This window comes from Terrapene carolina, unplaced genomic scaffold (assembly GCF_002925995.2).
Source record: "Terrapene carolina triunguis isolate 2854851 unplaced genomic scaffold, T_m_triunguis-2.0 Scaffold69, whole genome shotgun sequence".
Classification (NCBI taxonomy): Eukaryota; Metazoa; Chordata; order Testudines; family Emydidae; genus Terrapene; species Terrapene triunguis.
The window spans coordinates 25,909,483-25,922,068 of record NW_020664420.1 but is presented as its reverse complement, the minus strand read 5'-3'; the positions used below and the strand labels follow the sequence as shown (position 1 = coordinate 25,922,068).

Below are 12,586 nucleotides of genomic sequence, written 5' to 3'. Positions count from 1 at the left end.
CGGCCAGAGCGCCGGGGGGAGGGCGGCGAGCCTGGCTGTGGCCCCGCTCTCCCCGGCGGCCGGAGCGCCGCGCCGCCCCCCTCCAGGTGCCGCCCCAAGCACCAGCTTGGGTGCCTGGTGCCTGGAGCCGGCCCTGATTGCAGCCGTGTTGGCCCCAGACCTGAAGAAGCGCTCTGTGTAAGCTGCTTCTTTTCAACCAACAGAAGTGGGTCCAATAAAAGATATTACCTCACCCACCTTGTTTCAGTGGTTTATTGTCATGTGTTGTCTTTTTCAGCTCCATGGAAATTCTAGTTTCTGGTTACTTGAGCTTATAGGACAGTCTGCAAAAGCAAACACCATGTGCCAGCATCGAGGAAGATTTGTGTCACCATTGTAGCTGCAATGCCTCAGTGGGTGTCTCTCTCTCTATTTAATATTTTAAATGGTTTGTTACACAGACTTAATATCTATTTTAGCTTCAGTTGCAAATTTTTTATTTAGGATAATAGACAAAATAATGTAAAACAAGAAGAGGAAGGGATTGTTATGGAAGGAGCGCTTTCAGTGTTAAGTTTCAAAAATATCAGCGAGCATGACGTACATGGGTATAACATCTTCCATCAAAAGGTACCTGATACTACTTACAGCTGCAAACGTTCCATTCCAGATTCTGGTAGACACATTTACAAAATACTCTCCTTTCAGTGTGAGGTCTTTCAGACTGCATGTAATTGTATTACAATGTGTATTCTTACAGTTCTTTCAGAGAAGGGGAAAAAAGAGGTATTAGCTTGATTTTAAAAAGCATAATTCACTTTAACAAATACCACAGTTTTAATTCTAAACTTGGTCCTTGCTGCACACGTTTCTTAACTTAGTTATTCTGTATGTATTAATTAAATGCTTGTGACCCATGCTAAAGCCCCCTGCTTATCTATAGGGCAGATACAGTATGAACAGTATAAGTGAAAGCTTACTCATACTTCTCCACCAACATACCTCAGCCCTAACCCAGAGGGATCTCCTCCAGCAAGAAGTCTCATTTCACATAGATCCTTAATGTTATTTAAGCATATTTTTATAGTTATTTCTGAGGTGGTTTAGATTAATTTAGTCAGCATTAGTGATCTCAGTTGTCCAAAGACTGCAGCAATATTAATAGTCAGATGGTCGCGATAGGAAAAGCTAAACTAAACTAAACTAGACAGACACGAGCAGCAGAAAGACCAAAGTTTGAGTGAGCTGCAAGGAGTAATATTAGGGACTGTTCTGTGAAAAAGAGATAACCATTTGCACATACACAATAATACATACATGCATGCACACAGAGTAATACGTAGTGGAAAATGGGCTGTGGTTACTCTGCAGAAATTTTAGCTGTAGAAAGAAAAATATATATACAAAGGAGGAGGAAACAGCAACACAATACAATTATAGGCCCCTATACTGCATTGTGATTTATGCAGGTGAATTGCTGAGCCTGTGTGGAGCACCACTGATGCCAAGAGGGCCCTGCATGGCACAGAGGTCTGCCTATCTGGATTACAATGCAGGATTGGGACCACAAATGTTATAGTCACAGCTTTTCCTTACTAGTTCTTTTGCAGCTCTGAAGTTTTCTTTCTTGAAAGATGCAGAATAAGATGTTTTTCCTATTTGCAAAGGATTAATCTTTGCATCACAACTGACACCTCCAGCCTAAAAAGAAAATGCAGAATTATACTTGGTGGAAGGATAAGGGTGATTTTGTGTGCGTGCACGTGTGTGTGTGTAAAATACTGAATGCTTTTGGAAAATACTGATAATGTATTGATTTCCTTTACAATTCAGAATTAAATTGCTTTAATATTTTTTGGTAATTCTAAGAAAAAATAGCTTATGTTTATTAAATTTTACACACTGATTTAGGATTTGAAAGAGGGTCCAGTTGAGAAGTACATGACCTTTGACCTATGTGTAGGTGTGAAATATTTTGAAAACATTGTCTACACTAATAATGGACCCTGTTTTTTTTTCAACGTACATAAAGGAAGTGCATTCAGATAAGGTGAGTTTCCCTGGTGGCAATATTCTTAGTATGTTCTGGATGGAGAATAATGAAGGAGCCTGTTCCATTCCTGACAGTCTTAACAACAACACATGCTTAAATCTAGTCCCAGATATGGGGCTGTTTATTAAACATTGAAGTTGAGATCCTGGTCCCATTGAAATCAGTGGAATACTCCTATTTGGAAATCACTTATTTGATTATGTTACAGACTTTAATTATGTGATTACATGCCATTTTTCCCACCAGCACTTGACAGGTACACTAGGCAATACTATTATCCCCATATTTACAGATAGGGAATTGATCAACAGAGTCACTAAGTGACTTGCCCAAGGTCATGTAGGAAGCCTGTGGCAGAGCAGGGACATGAATTCAGACTCCTATGTCCTAGGCTAGTGCCTACCTCTTGGAGCATCCTACCTCTTTCTCCTATCAACTAAGACTGAAAAGAAAGAAAGGGCAGAGTTTCCCTGTTCTCAGGATGGAGGAGCCACTTTATCAGTGAATGGAGACAACATCAATACAAACACTGAAATGCAGGCTCAGGATATCACAACATGACTACTTGTTGACTGTCTAATCCTAGGTCTCAGCTCTTATACCATTATTCTAATGAGTCTACATTATATTTATGTAGTTTAGTTCTTTACCTGATCTGTATCCAGTGCCGTTAGATACATCAGAGGATTGTTTCCTTTAGTCAACTGTGGAAAATGGATTTTTACAGAAGCCACCTTTACTGGAATGCTTCCCGTTGTAACCTAAATAGAAAAGAGCTAGTTATTAATTTATTTAGCTATAACTGGATACAAACAAATTACTCAGCTATACCAAGAACATCAGAATGCTCTAAGACTGATTAAAACTCTGAACTGCTTTCACTGCAATAATTTTTCCGATACCTATACTTATCTCTAACTGGGCAGTAATTGCATTATACCAGCATTACATGTAAAGTAATTTATACCATATGATTTTGAATACCTGGCTGCTTTCTAAACAAAACTTTAATTAGTTGCATAAAACACTTCTGGAAAAGCAAATATTTTGTTGCATCCAATAACCTACAAGATAGGTTACATTTACATTCCAATAGTTGTTACCATTAAATTTAGGGTTCCACCATGTTATATATTTGCAACCAATTTAGGTTTTAGGTTTCCTCCATGCTGCATATTTGCAGCTAAACTTTTTCCAGAGTTACATAACCAATACTGTTATCAATAATCAGACTTGTTCATGTACCTCCTTGAACAGTGTGTCTTATTTCAATGGCCCAAATCCTGCAAAGACTTATGAACGTGCTTAACTTTATGTACTGTGAGTAGTCCCATTGATTTCTGTCTGCAGAGGAACTGATAGACTGACTTCACTACTAAGAGTGCATAAAAGTAAGCACATACGTAAGTCTTTGCAAGATCTGGGTTAATGTGAGCCATTGGAGAACCAAACGTGCATAAGACTGCCCATCACTAAATGAACAGGAGTACTTGTGGCACCTTAGAGACTAACAAATTTATTAGAGCATAAGCTTTCGTGGGCTACAACCCACTTCTTCGGATGCATATAGAGTGAAAACCAAATGGAAATCTTACCTTTAAGCAGTGAAGGTTGTGCATTATGGTGGTGAATCATTTTCCTCATTGAACAGATTCATAAAGCAGCACAGTAAAACATACCAAGGACCATCATTTTGTCTACTCTTTGGGTACAGACTATAGATAAAAGGCAAGATCTTGTCTCATCCCCAAAAATGTTTACTAACCTTCACTGAAAAATTGAACGCAGGACCAATCTCTTCAAAATTATTCACAGTGGAAGGAATATTACGATCAGAATATACTTCATAGAAATTTATGTTGGTAAGCCTGGTAATCAACCATAAAACAATAGATTTTTATTTGGCAGCTACGTAATTGGATGCTTTTGGGTTCATTATAAATCAGTGAATCAAAGTTCAGAAGTGTAAGAAGAAGAGATTCAATTATTTGTATCCTTTTTTTAGTTTAATGTTAAAAAGTTGTTTAAGAAACAGGAAATTTCTTATTGGAGCCCAAATCTCGAAGAGGATTTGAAACGTAGTGCAGCATAGCAATACCATGAAGTGGGAAAAATTTGCCACTGATGTTAAAATATACACATTAAACAAGGAATATATTATTGCTGCTGCAAACAAAAAATGAATGTTTTTTATCCAGGGATTTTTGGAAATGATGATTATTGAAAAGATAACAGATGAAGTGTCACATACATTTTAACACTAATTTCACTACAGAATAGAGGTGTTTTAGAAAAAAATATCTGCCATGGAATGATACAAATAAGGCTGAGCTGATCAGCAAACATTTTGGGAGAAAACTCATGGATTCATCCTGCTGTTGGGACGTAGGAATTGGCACACCTGGTGAGGTGTCACATCTGGGTCTTTCAAGATATTGTAATAGTTTTTGCAAAATTGGGGCTGTTAAAATTGGCCACTGTATTTGTGGGCCAAATTCTTCTAAAATTAATCTCTCAGACCTTGTCTAAACTTGCCTATACTTGCAATAGTGTGTAAGGTACATGTAGCTACATGCACAAGGGCTCTGGCATCTTCCCATTGCTGGAGCCTTTCACTGTGGCAGGAAAGGGCTCTGGCAAGGGGGGCCTATTGAAGTCTTTCCCTACTGCAGAAGAAGACTGGAGACTTTTCCTGCTGCCTCCCCTCTGCCAGTCTTTCTCTGCTGTCAGATTCTTTTACTGAGGCAGGGAAAGGCTCCAGCTGTGAACAAACCAGCGTAGACATGGGAGGCACAGCTTGGGTGCATAGAGAGCTGTGTAAAGTATTACGTAAGGGTTCAGATGTGTCGGGCACTCTACTCTACTCACTTAAACAGTGCCTCAGTGTTTACACTGCTACTTATATCCGTGCTAGCTGGGATGCAGTGTCTGTATTCTACATGCCACCATAAGTGTAGAACTACCCTCAAATTCATTGTTGCTGTGCTCTTTTAAGCAGAGGCCACCTTTCACCTCAAAAGTTGAGTTTGGAGTGATTGCTGTTTGTTGTTTTCTATCAGTTTAAGTTTATAAATGTCATCGGGATACCTTTGGCATGAAGCACTATACAAAGTAAGATAATATATTTATTCCTTCACCTGTAGTTCGCTGCATGAGCACATCATATATAACCATAAATAGTTTATCCTAGATAATGAGGTTTTCCTTGATCCCAAGCAAACTATCCATTTTGAAAAGGGCTTTCAATACATTTGAGCCAGCAAGCCCACAACTGTATATACTGTACATTAATTATATCATTAAAAACAGAGCACTTTTGTTGGTGGTTCTTGTGCTGACCTAGCTACAATACAGATGTTACAGCCAGCACTACCTATCTAGGTAATTATATGGTTGCCACAACTGCAGTATTTGAGCACCTATAATATCTGTACCTGGCTAAGTATGTATTAAGGGTTGTATAGCTACATATCTGGTCTTTTTATTATTTTTCTTTTTAAAAGCAATGCCATTATACAAAGAGAATAAGACGACCTTTCCTGTACTTGATAAAGCAGGAATTTCTTACAGCAGCCAAAGAAAGATAGTGAATCTAAGGTGTCATAAATATAGAGGGAAGGGTAACAATCTTTATGTATGCAGTAGCATAAAATTCCACCTCTACCACCATGTCAGGGTTCCCCTTCCCCAACTCTGAACTCTGGGGTACAGATGTGGGGACCCGCATGAAAGACCCCCAAGCTTATTTTCTACCAGCAACACGCATGTCTGACCCTGGGCTAAGGGCCCCAGACTTTGACAAACCTTTCCTAGTAACCACAGATGCGTCCGAGCGTGGTGTGGGAGCAGTTTTAATGCAGGAAGGACTGGATCAAGAATTCCATCCTGTCATGTTTCTCAGCAAAAAACTGTCTGAGAGGGAAAGCCACTGGTCAATCACAGAGAAGGAACGTTACGCCATTGTGTAAGCTCTGTAGAAGCTACGCCCATAAGTTTGGGGATGGCGTTTCCACCTGCAGACCGACCATGCTGTGCTAAAGTGGCTTCATACCATCAAGGAAAATAACAAAAAACTTCTTTGGTGGAATTTAGCTCTCCAAGATTTTGATTTTGAAATACAACACATTTCAGGAGCTTCTAACAAAGTGGCTGATGCACTCTGCCATGAAAGTTTCCCAGAACCTTTACGTATACAGTAGCATAAAATCCCTCTTTGGCAGCTGTAGTGAATCGCCTTACCTGTAAGGGGTTAAGCAGTTCAAATAACCTAGTTGGCACCTGACCAGAAGGACCAATGAGGAAAGAAGATACTTTCAAATCTGGGGGGAAAGGATTTGTTTGTTGTTCTCTTATGTTGTTCCCTCTCCGGATGGAGGGAGAAGGAAGCAGGTATAACATCTCCTGAAAATATACGTGGAATAATCCATCTAAAACCACAGAAATTGTAAGTAGGGCAAGGAAATGCGTTAGGTTATCTTTTGTTTTGGCTTGTGAATTTTCCTATGCTACAGAGGTAGTTTTATTCCTGTTTTTGTAATTGTGAAGCTGAGCCCAGAGGGGAATCCTCAGTGTTTTAAATCTTTTCATTACCCTGTAAAATTACCTTCCATTCTGATTTTGCGGGTGTGATTCTTTTACTTTTTTCTTTATAATAAATTTCTTCTTTTAAGAACCTGATTGATTTCAGTGTCCTGAAGATAAAGGGTCTGGTCTGTGCTCACTTTGCTAAGGCAATTAGTTGGTATATTATTCTCAAGCCTCCCCAGGAAAGGGGGTGAAGGGGCTTGGGGGGGTATCTTGGGGAGATAGGGATTCCAAGTGACCCTTCCCTGAATTTTTGTGTAAATCGCTTGGTGGTGGCAGCAATACAGTCCAAGAACAAGGAAAGGAATTTGTGCCTTGGGAAAGTTTTAACCTAAGCTGGTAGAAAATAAGCTTGGGGGTCCTTCATGTGGGTCCCCACATCTGTACCCCAGAGTTCAGAGTGGGGGGGAACCTTGACATAAGTTCTCAAGGTCTCTCACAGGGACCTTTATGTTCAAATACCTTTGACAAAAATGACAGATTCTTTTCTTTATTCAGCGTACCTTGTTAAGTGAATTTCTGCATCATACCGCAGAGGAATTGACAGGTAGACCTGGTTGTCTGCGTCTTGCTCTTCATTACTTTCACTATTTATCAAAAACATAGTTTGTTCACTCATGTATTATAACTCACAATTACATTTAAAACAAATTATACTGGCAATCATAGTTAACTTATTATATTTTAACTCTGCAGCACTGGCAGAGGATGCTTTTTAAATGAAATTATTATATAAGAATGTACTTTACCTCAAAGCATGAAAACTTATTTTTGCCATATCCTGAAGATTTTTGAGATTAAAGTCAAAATTAATATCGAAATATACCTACACAAAAGATAAACAGAAGTAAACAAACAGATTATACAATAAGCAAATTTAAAGTGCTTACAAACAAATATAATTAATTATAATAATTATTTATCTGCATATAAACATTGAGTGTGATGGACACACCAATGCCTGGGTGGTGTCTGCCCTTGCAGGAGTAGGACAGAGGCAGAGCACTGCATGAGGCAGTGGCAGGAGCCTGGGGCACTGTCTGAGGCAGCAGCTCTGGTAGAAGCTCTGTGCTTCTCAGTGACCTGCCTTTGAGCTTTACTTCTTTTCTTCCCAGGACTGCGACTCCCAGAAATTTAAGCATAGCTCTCAGCCTTCATTTTTATAGGCGAAACAAACCATCATCTTGAAACATAGGATCTCTATTCCCCTGATCTTCTTATAGCTCTTCTCTGCACCTGTTCCAATTTAAATTAATATTTCTTGATCATGGGTGACCAGAATTGTATACAATAATCCAGATGAGGTCTCACCAGTGCCTTGTACTATGGCATTAATTCTTCCCTATCTCTACTGTAAGTACCTTACTTGAGTCATCTTAAGATCACATTTGCCTTTTTCATGACCACATCACGCTAGTGGCTCATAGTCATCTTATGATCAACAAAGATACCCAGGTCTTTCTCTTCTTCTGTTGTTTCCTACTGATGAGCCCCTCATGTATTACAGAAATTCTGATTAGTCCCTAAATGCATTACCTGGCACTTCATACTATGAATTTTTAACGCACTTCTATTACTCCAGTCCTCAGGGTCTCCAATTCTTCCTGTATAATATTCACTTCTCTGTATTGATAGTGCCTCCCAACTTTGTGTCATTAGCACACTTCATTAGCATACTCTCAGTTGGTGCCAAGGTCATTAATGAAATATGAAGTTATTTGGGTTATATACATTCTTAAGCATTAACTCACAGAGGGAACGTTTCTGTTCTACCTGGCAAGCTTCTCATTGTTCCAAATTACCCTGTCATGGAATGAGAGGACTATTTCCCTCCTGCCCCAGGGGAACAGAGAAGAGGATGGGCTTCCTAAAACCTTGGCTATCCTGAGATTTACACACCTCCTTTCAGGTGCTGGGCTACCCCTTCTTCCATGGCAGCACAGCTCCCACAAACTGGTTATGTTTGCAGCCCTGGAGAGGGAGTTAATGTTGATGGAACCAAGCAGTAATTCCTAGCTCAACAAACTGCTCTGGGCAAAGTCTCTGATGTCTTTTTCCTACACAAATCTCAGAACCATTACTCCATCTTCATCCTCCTTAACCTGTCAGCTGCCTTCAACCCAGCTGCCCATGCTCCTGCTCTTGAAGTCTTGTCATTCCTTGGCTTCCATGACTCTGTCCTCTCCTGGTTCTCCTCCAGCCTCTCTAACTGGGTCCTCCTCATCCATCCTCCAACTTTCTGTGGGGATTCCACAGACTCGGTCTTCTCTCCCCCAGTTTACATTATATCTCTGGGTAATCTCATCCACAAACACAACTTCAACTACTATCTCTGTGATGACAACTCTGAGATCTTCCTCTCTGCCCCAGTCCTGTCTTTTTCTGTCCAAACTAACATCTCAGTCTGTCTTTTGAAATCTCCTGGTGGGTGTCTAGTTGTCAGCTCAAGCTAAACATGGCTAAAACAGAGCTCTTAATCTTCCCCCCACTCTCCCCACTACCTTCTTTCCCAATCACTATGAATACCACCATCATCTTGCCTGGAAATCTGTTCAGTGCCCAGTGGAGAATATCATAAAGAATGGCTGCTTCTCACCTTCTGTCCCCAGCCTCCCTCCCTCACAGAGATACAGCATTACAGTAGCATGGTAGGGAGACGCATACTACAGAGCCACTTCTTTCCCCAGCCCTGTGGGCTTGGAGGATCTTTGGGTCATTGTTTAGCATCATCAGAACAGGCAACATGTAACCCAAAGTGAGGTTTGAATCTAACCAAATCATTAATAAGAAAACAGTGCTTGTTATTTGTGAAGGGGGATCCTTTTATAAGCATTGTGGTAGGAATAACAAACTTACTTAAATACAAAATCTGAGCAGTACCTGTTGTCCCACTTTAAAAACAGGATAGCTGACTTGGCAAATGACTGATTTATGGCCAGTGCCCATCTGACACGAGATTTCAGTCCCATCAGCCTAGAGGGGAAAAAAACCCAACAACCCAGATATTAGCTTCTGCTACAAAACCATAGAATTCCCTACACTACATTTTTCAATGTGACATCTACCGTGTAGGGTCAAATCCACCCCTGAATCCAGCTGCAGTTCCACTACGGGCAAGCTGTTGAGAGGCTGTGCAGGGGAGGTTTGGACTGGGTCAGGTGAGGAGAGGGAAGATAACAGGGGGACTGTGACTACATACATCCACTGGCAAACTGTTTCTGTGCCACTGCTTATCATCTAATAACCCCACGAGGGGGCGGTACTTAGAAACAAGGAATATAGATTGGAGGTCAAAGCGGTACGTGCTTTATATTAGTAACGACCCCAAAGTGACACTGAGGAGTCACCTGTTCTTCTGGGTGTAGTGACACCTACAGCATCAACTCTTATTGGGCTTTCAAGCACAGAGTGGGAATTCCATCCCCAAGCCCTCAAACAAAGCCAGTGTAAATGGGTTTTGTGCATGAGACCAGATTTGGCCGTTTCAGAAAATTAACCTAAATATGAACGTAAACAGAGAATCCTCCTTGAATGATGGAGTTCACTTAGTTCCCATTCCATTGTCTAGTTCCATATAGTTCTGGTTCTAGGCTCCTTTCTGCTCTGAAGCAGAAACCTTTTTTGGGGAAAATGGGTTCCCTTGAAGACTGAATTTTCTGTAAGCCAATGGATTTTTTAAAAATCTGATTTTTGTTGTGGTTCTTTGTGCAATGGAATCGTTGTGGTTGTGCTGTGCAATGGGGACTGGTGCATACCATGTGAGTGACATGGAGCCCATCTATTTGCATGCAGGAGAACATGGGTCTTGGTTGGGCCTGGGCAGGGCCAAGGGATTTGCCTCTTCATGAATGCTCCCATTCCTTCCCTGCATAAGATGTATTTTAACCACTGGATTCTAACCCTCACTGTACACCTCTCCAGTAGCAGCCTTGTAACCTGGGCCAGGCACTGGGGTCTGGATTTTATCCTGTATTAACCGGCTGGGAGCAAGAGTTCAGATAAATGATTTATTCCAGTCCCAAAATAATACGTAACATTCCTTTATTTTTTGCAAGGAAAAAAATCCATTAGAAGCATGGTTTCTGGTAGAGTGATCATCTTGATCTGACTAACGGTCTAGTTGAAATACATGACCTTGGCAGTAATGCTATTTCTGGCTCCAAAATCTGTGTTTTGAAGCTCTATCCATGTTGCACACTTGATTTGTCAAGTATAAACTCTCTGTGGCACAGCAACGGTATTCAGAAGTGTTGCTGGGGGGGTCAAGCAGTAGATACGGGATGCCAAGTCCCAGGGTAAGGAAAAAATGACGGTAATAGTGAGGCTGAATCAAACTAGATAGATTGCCAGCTTTTTTGTTGAGCTGGCTGTCTCTATCCTTGATCTAGATAAACTGATACGCTACGTTTAATTCTGACTGATGCTAAGACAAAGCTGGAAGATGATTTTGGTATCCTAGGGAATAAGTTGGGTCAGAGGGGTAGTTTGCACATCAGCCTTTGCTGGGAAAACGATACTAGAAAGAAAAACATTTCTCTGGGAAACCAGAAAAACAGCAATAATAGGAAAAGTTGAGAGGAGGTGAATATTTTACATACTGGTAAAGAAGATGAAGCAAAAAACAAGTTTTCTGAAAATGTAGCCTGGATTCTGGTGTTGTAGGCATTTTCTTTTTTATTTCTCAGCTTCACACTGAATGTTAGCCTTCTGTTCTTGCTGCTGACAATAAAGGGCCGTTTGCTGTTGAAAAAATTGTTTGGTATTATAAATATAGTAACTAGTGCAGTTGCAGATCACTAAAAGGCATTATACTTCCATTAAGCAACAACTACTCACATGCATAGCACTATCAATTTTCAAAGTTCTATATACTTACAATAACTTTACAATAACTTTATACAATGGCTATAAATGAGGTGAACTCGTCTCTTAAAACTGGCCTGAATGAACGCTTTCTGTAAAGCTACATAATCTTGACTATGTACTATTACTATGACATTATTAAGTTTTAACAGTAGAAATGCTGTAATTCTCTTTAAAAGCAAAGTAACTGTAACAATTCAGTTGCCTTCCAGCACAGTCATACATCTGTCTACAACAGCTGGTTTCTCATCCTCTATTAGTGGTAGAAACTGAAAGACTCTTTGTATATTTTTCTACAAATATTTGCTGCATACTCTTAAGTTTTTATTCAGAATGCAGTTGGCAAAAATGTTCCTTACGAAAAACTCACTTTATTTAACACTTACCCATCATCGGTTTTCTGTTGAACCTCAAGAACAAGATCAGAAATGCAGACTTCGTCCTCACCACAGTCCTTAACAAAAGGGATCTACAGGAAAGGAAAAACATATTTTCCTGTATTTCTTTAGTTTCAAATTACAATTTGAGGACCAGACCGACTATATCTAATTTAACTTCAACACCTTAGAAATAGCTTAGTTTTATTATCCCCATTTTATAGATGCCTCAGTGAGACTTATAGACACTAAGCAGCTTTTGTAAAGTCATACAACGTAAAACTGGGAAATGAACCCATGCCTTCTGTCATCAGTACAACGTCTTAACCATAAGACTATCCTTCATCTCGACATACTCTGTTGGTGACAACAGGAGCAGTGTTGGGGGAGCACTGTGTGCTTTCATACAGTAACATTCTATACTTACACTGTAGGCCACAGTGGCAGGTGAATATATATCGAGGACAGGACTGGAGCCAGGATTCTTGAGGCTAATATCAATGCGCAGACTAAGGGAGTTTACAGCATCGGAAGGCTCCTATAATATACATATATATTCAGTGGCAATTAGCTGTTCAACAGATCATTTAAAACAGTATAACATATTTTCCATTAATAATATTTAACATCCTGTAAACAACAGAGACTAACACAAAGTGTTTCTTCTCTTCTTCTAATATTGCAGTATTGCCTTTTTTTAACCTTTTGTTTCTTCTTTCGCTGGTCTGCT

At 40.0% G+C, this 12,586-nt stretch overlaps 1 protein-coding gene across 1 annotated transcript in view; it reads right to left on the bottom strand.

The window, feature by feature from the left end:
• Positions 1 to 12,586, bottom strand: part of ITGA2 (integrin subunit alpha 2) — a 99,909-nt gene that overhangs the window by 12,484 nt on the left and 74,839 nt on the right. The window contains exons 18-27 of the mRNA XM_026649084.2: positions 12,284 to 12,394; positions 11,866 to 11,948; positions 11,215 to 11,356; positions 9,497 to 9,589; positions 7,366 to 7,442; positions 7,120 to 7,203; positions 3,798 to 3,900; positions 2,683 to 2,793; positions 1,576 to 1,680; positions 628 to 741 (exon numbers count right to left, since the gene is read on the bottom strand). Coding sequence (XP_026504869.1) covers positions 628 to 741; positions 1,576 to 1,680; positions 2,683 to 2,793; positions 3,798 to 3,900; positions 7,120 to 7,203; positions 7,366 to 7,442; positions 9,497 to 9,589; positions 11,215 to 11,356; positions 11,866 to 11,948; positions 12,284 to 12,394 — 1,023 coding nt within the window. The remainder of the gene's footprint in view (positions 1 to 627; positions 742 to 1,575; positions 1,681 to 2,682; positions 2,794 to 3,797; positions 3,901 to 7,119; positions 7,204 to 7,365; positions 7,443 to 9,496; positions 9,590 to 11,214; positions 11,357 to 11,865; positions 11,949 to 12,283; positions 12,395 to 12,586) is intronic.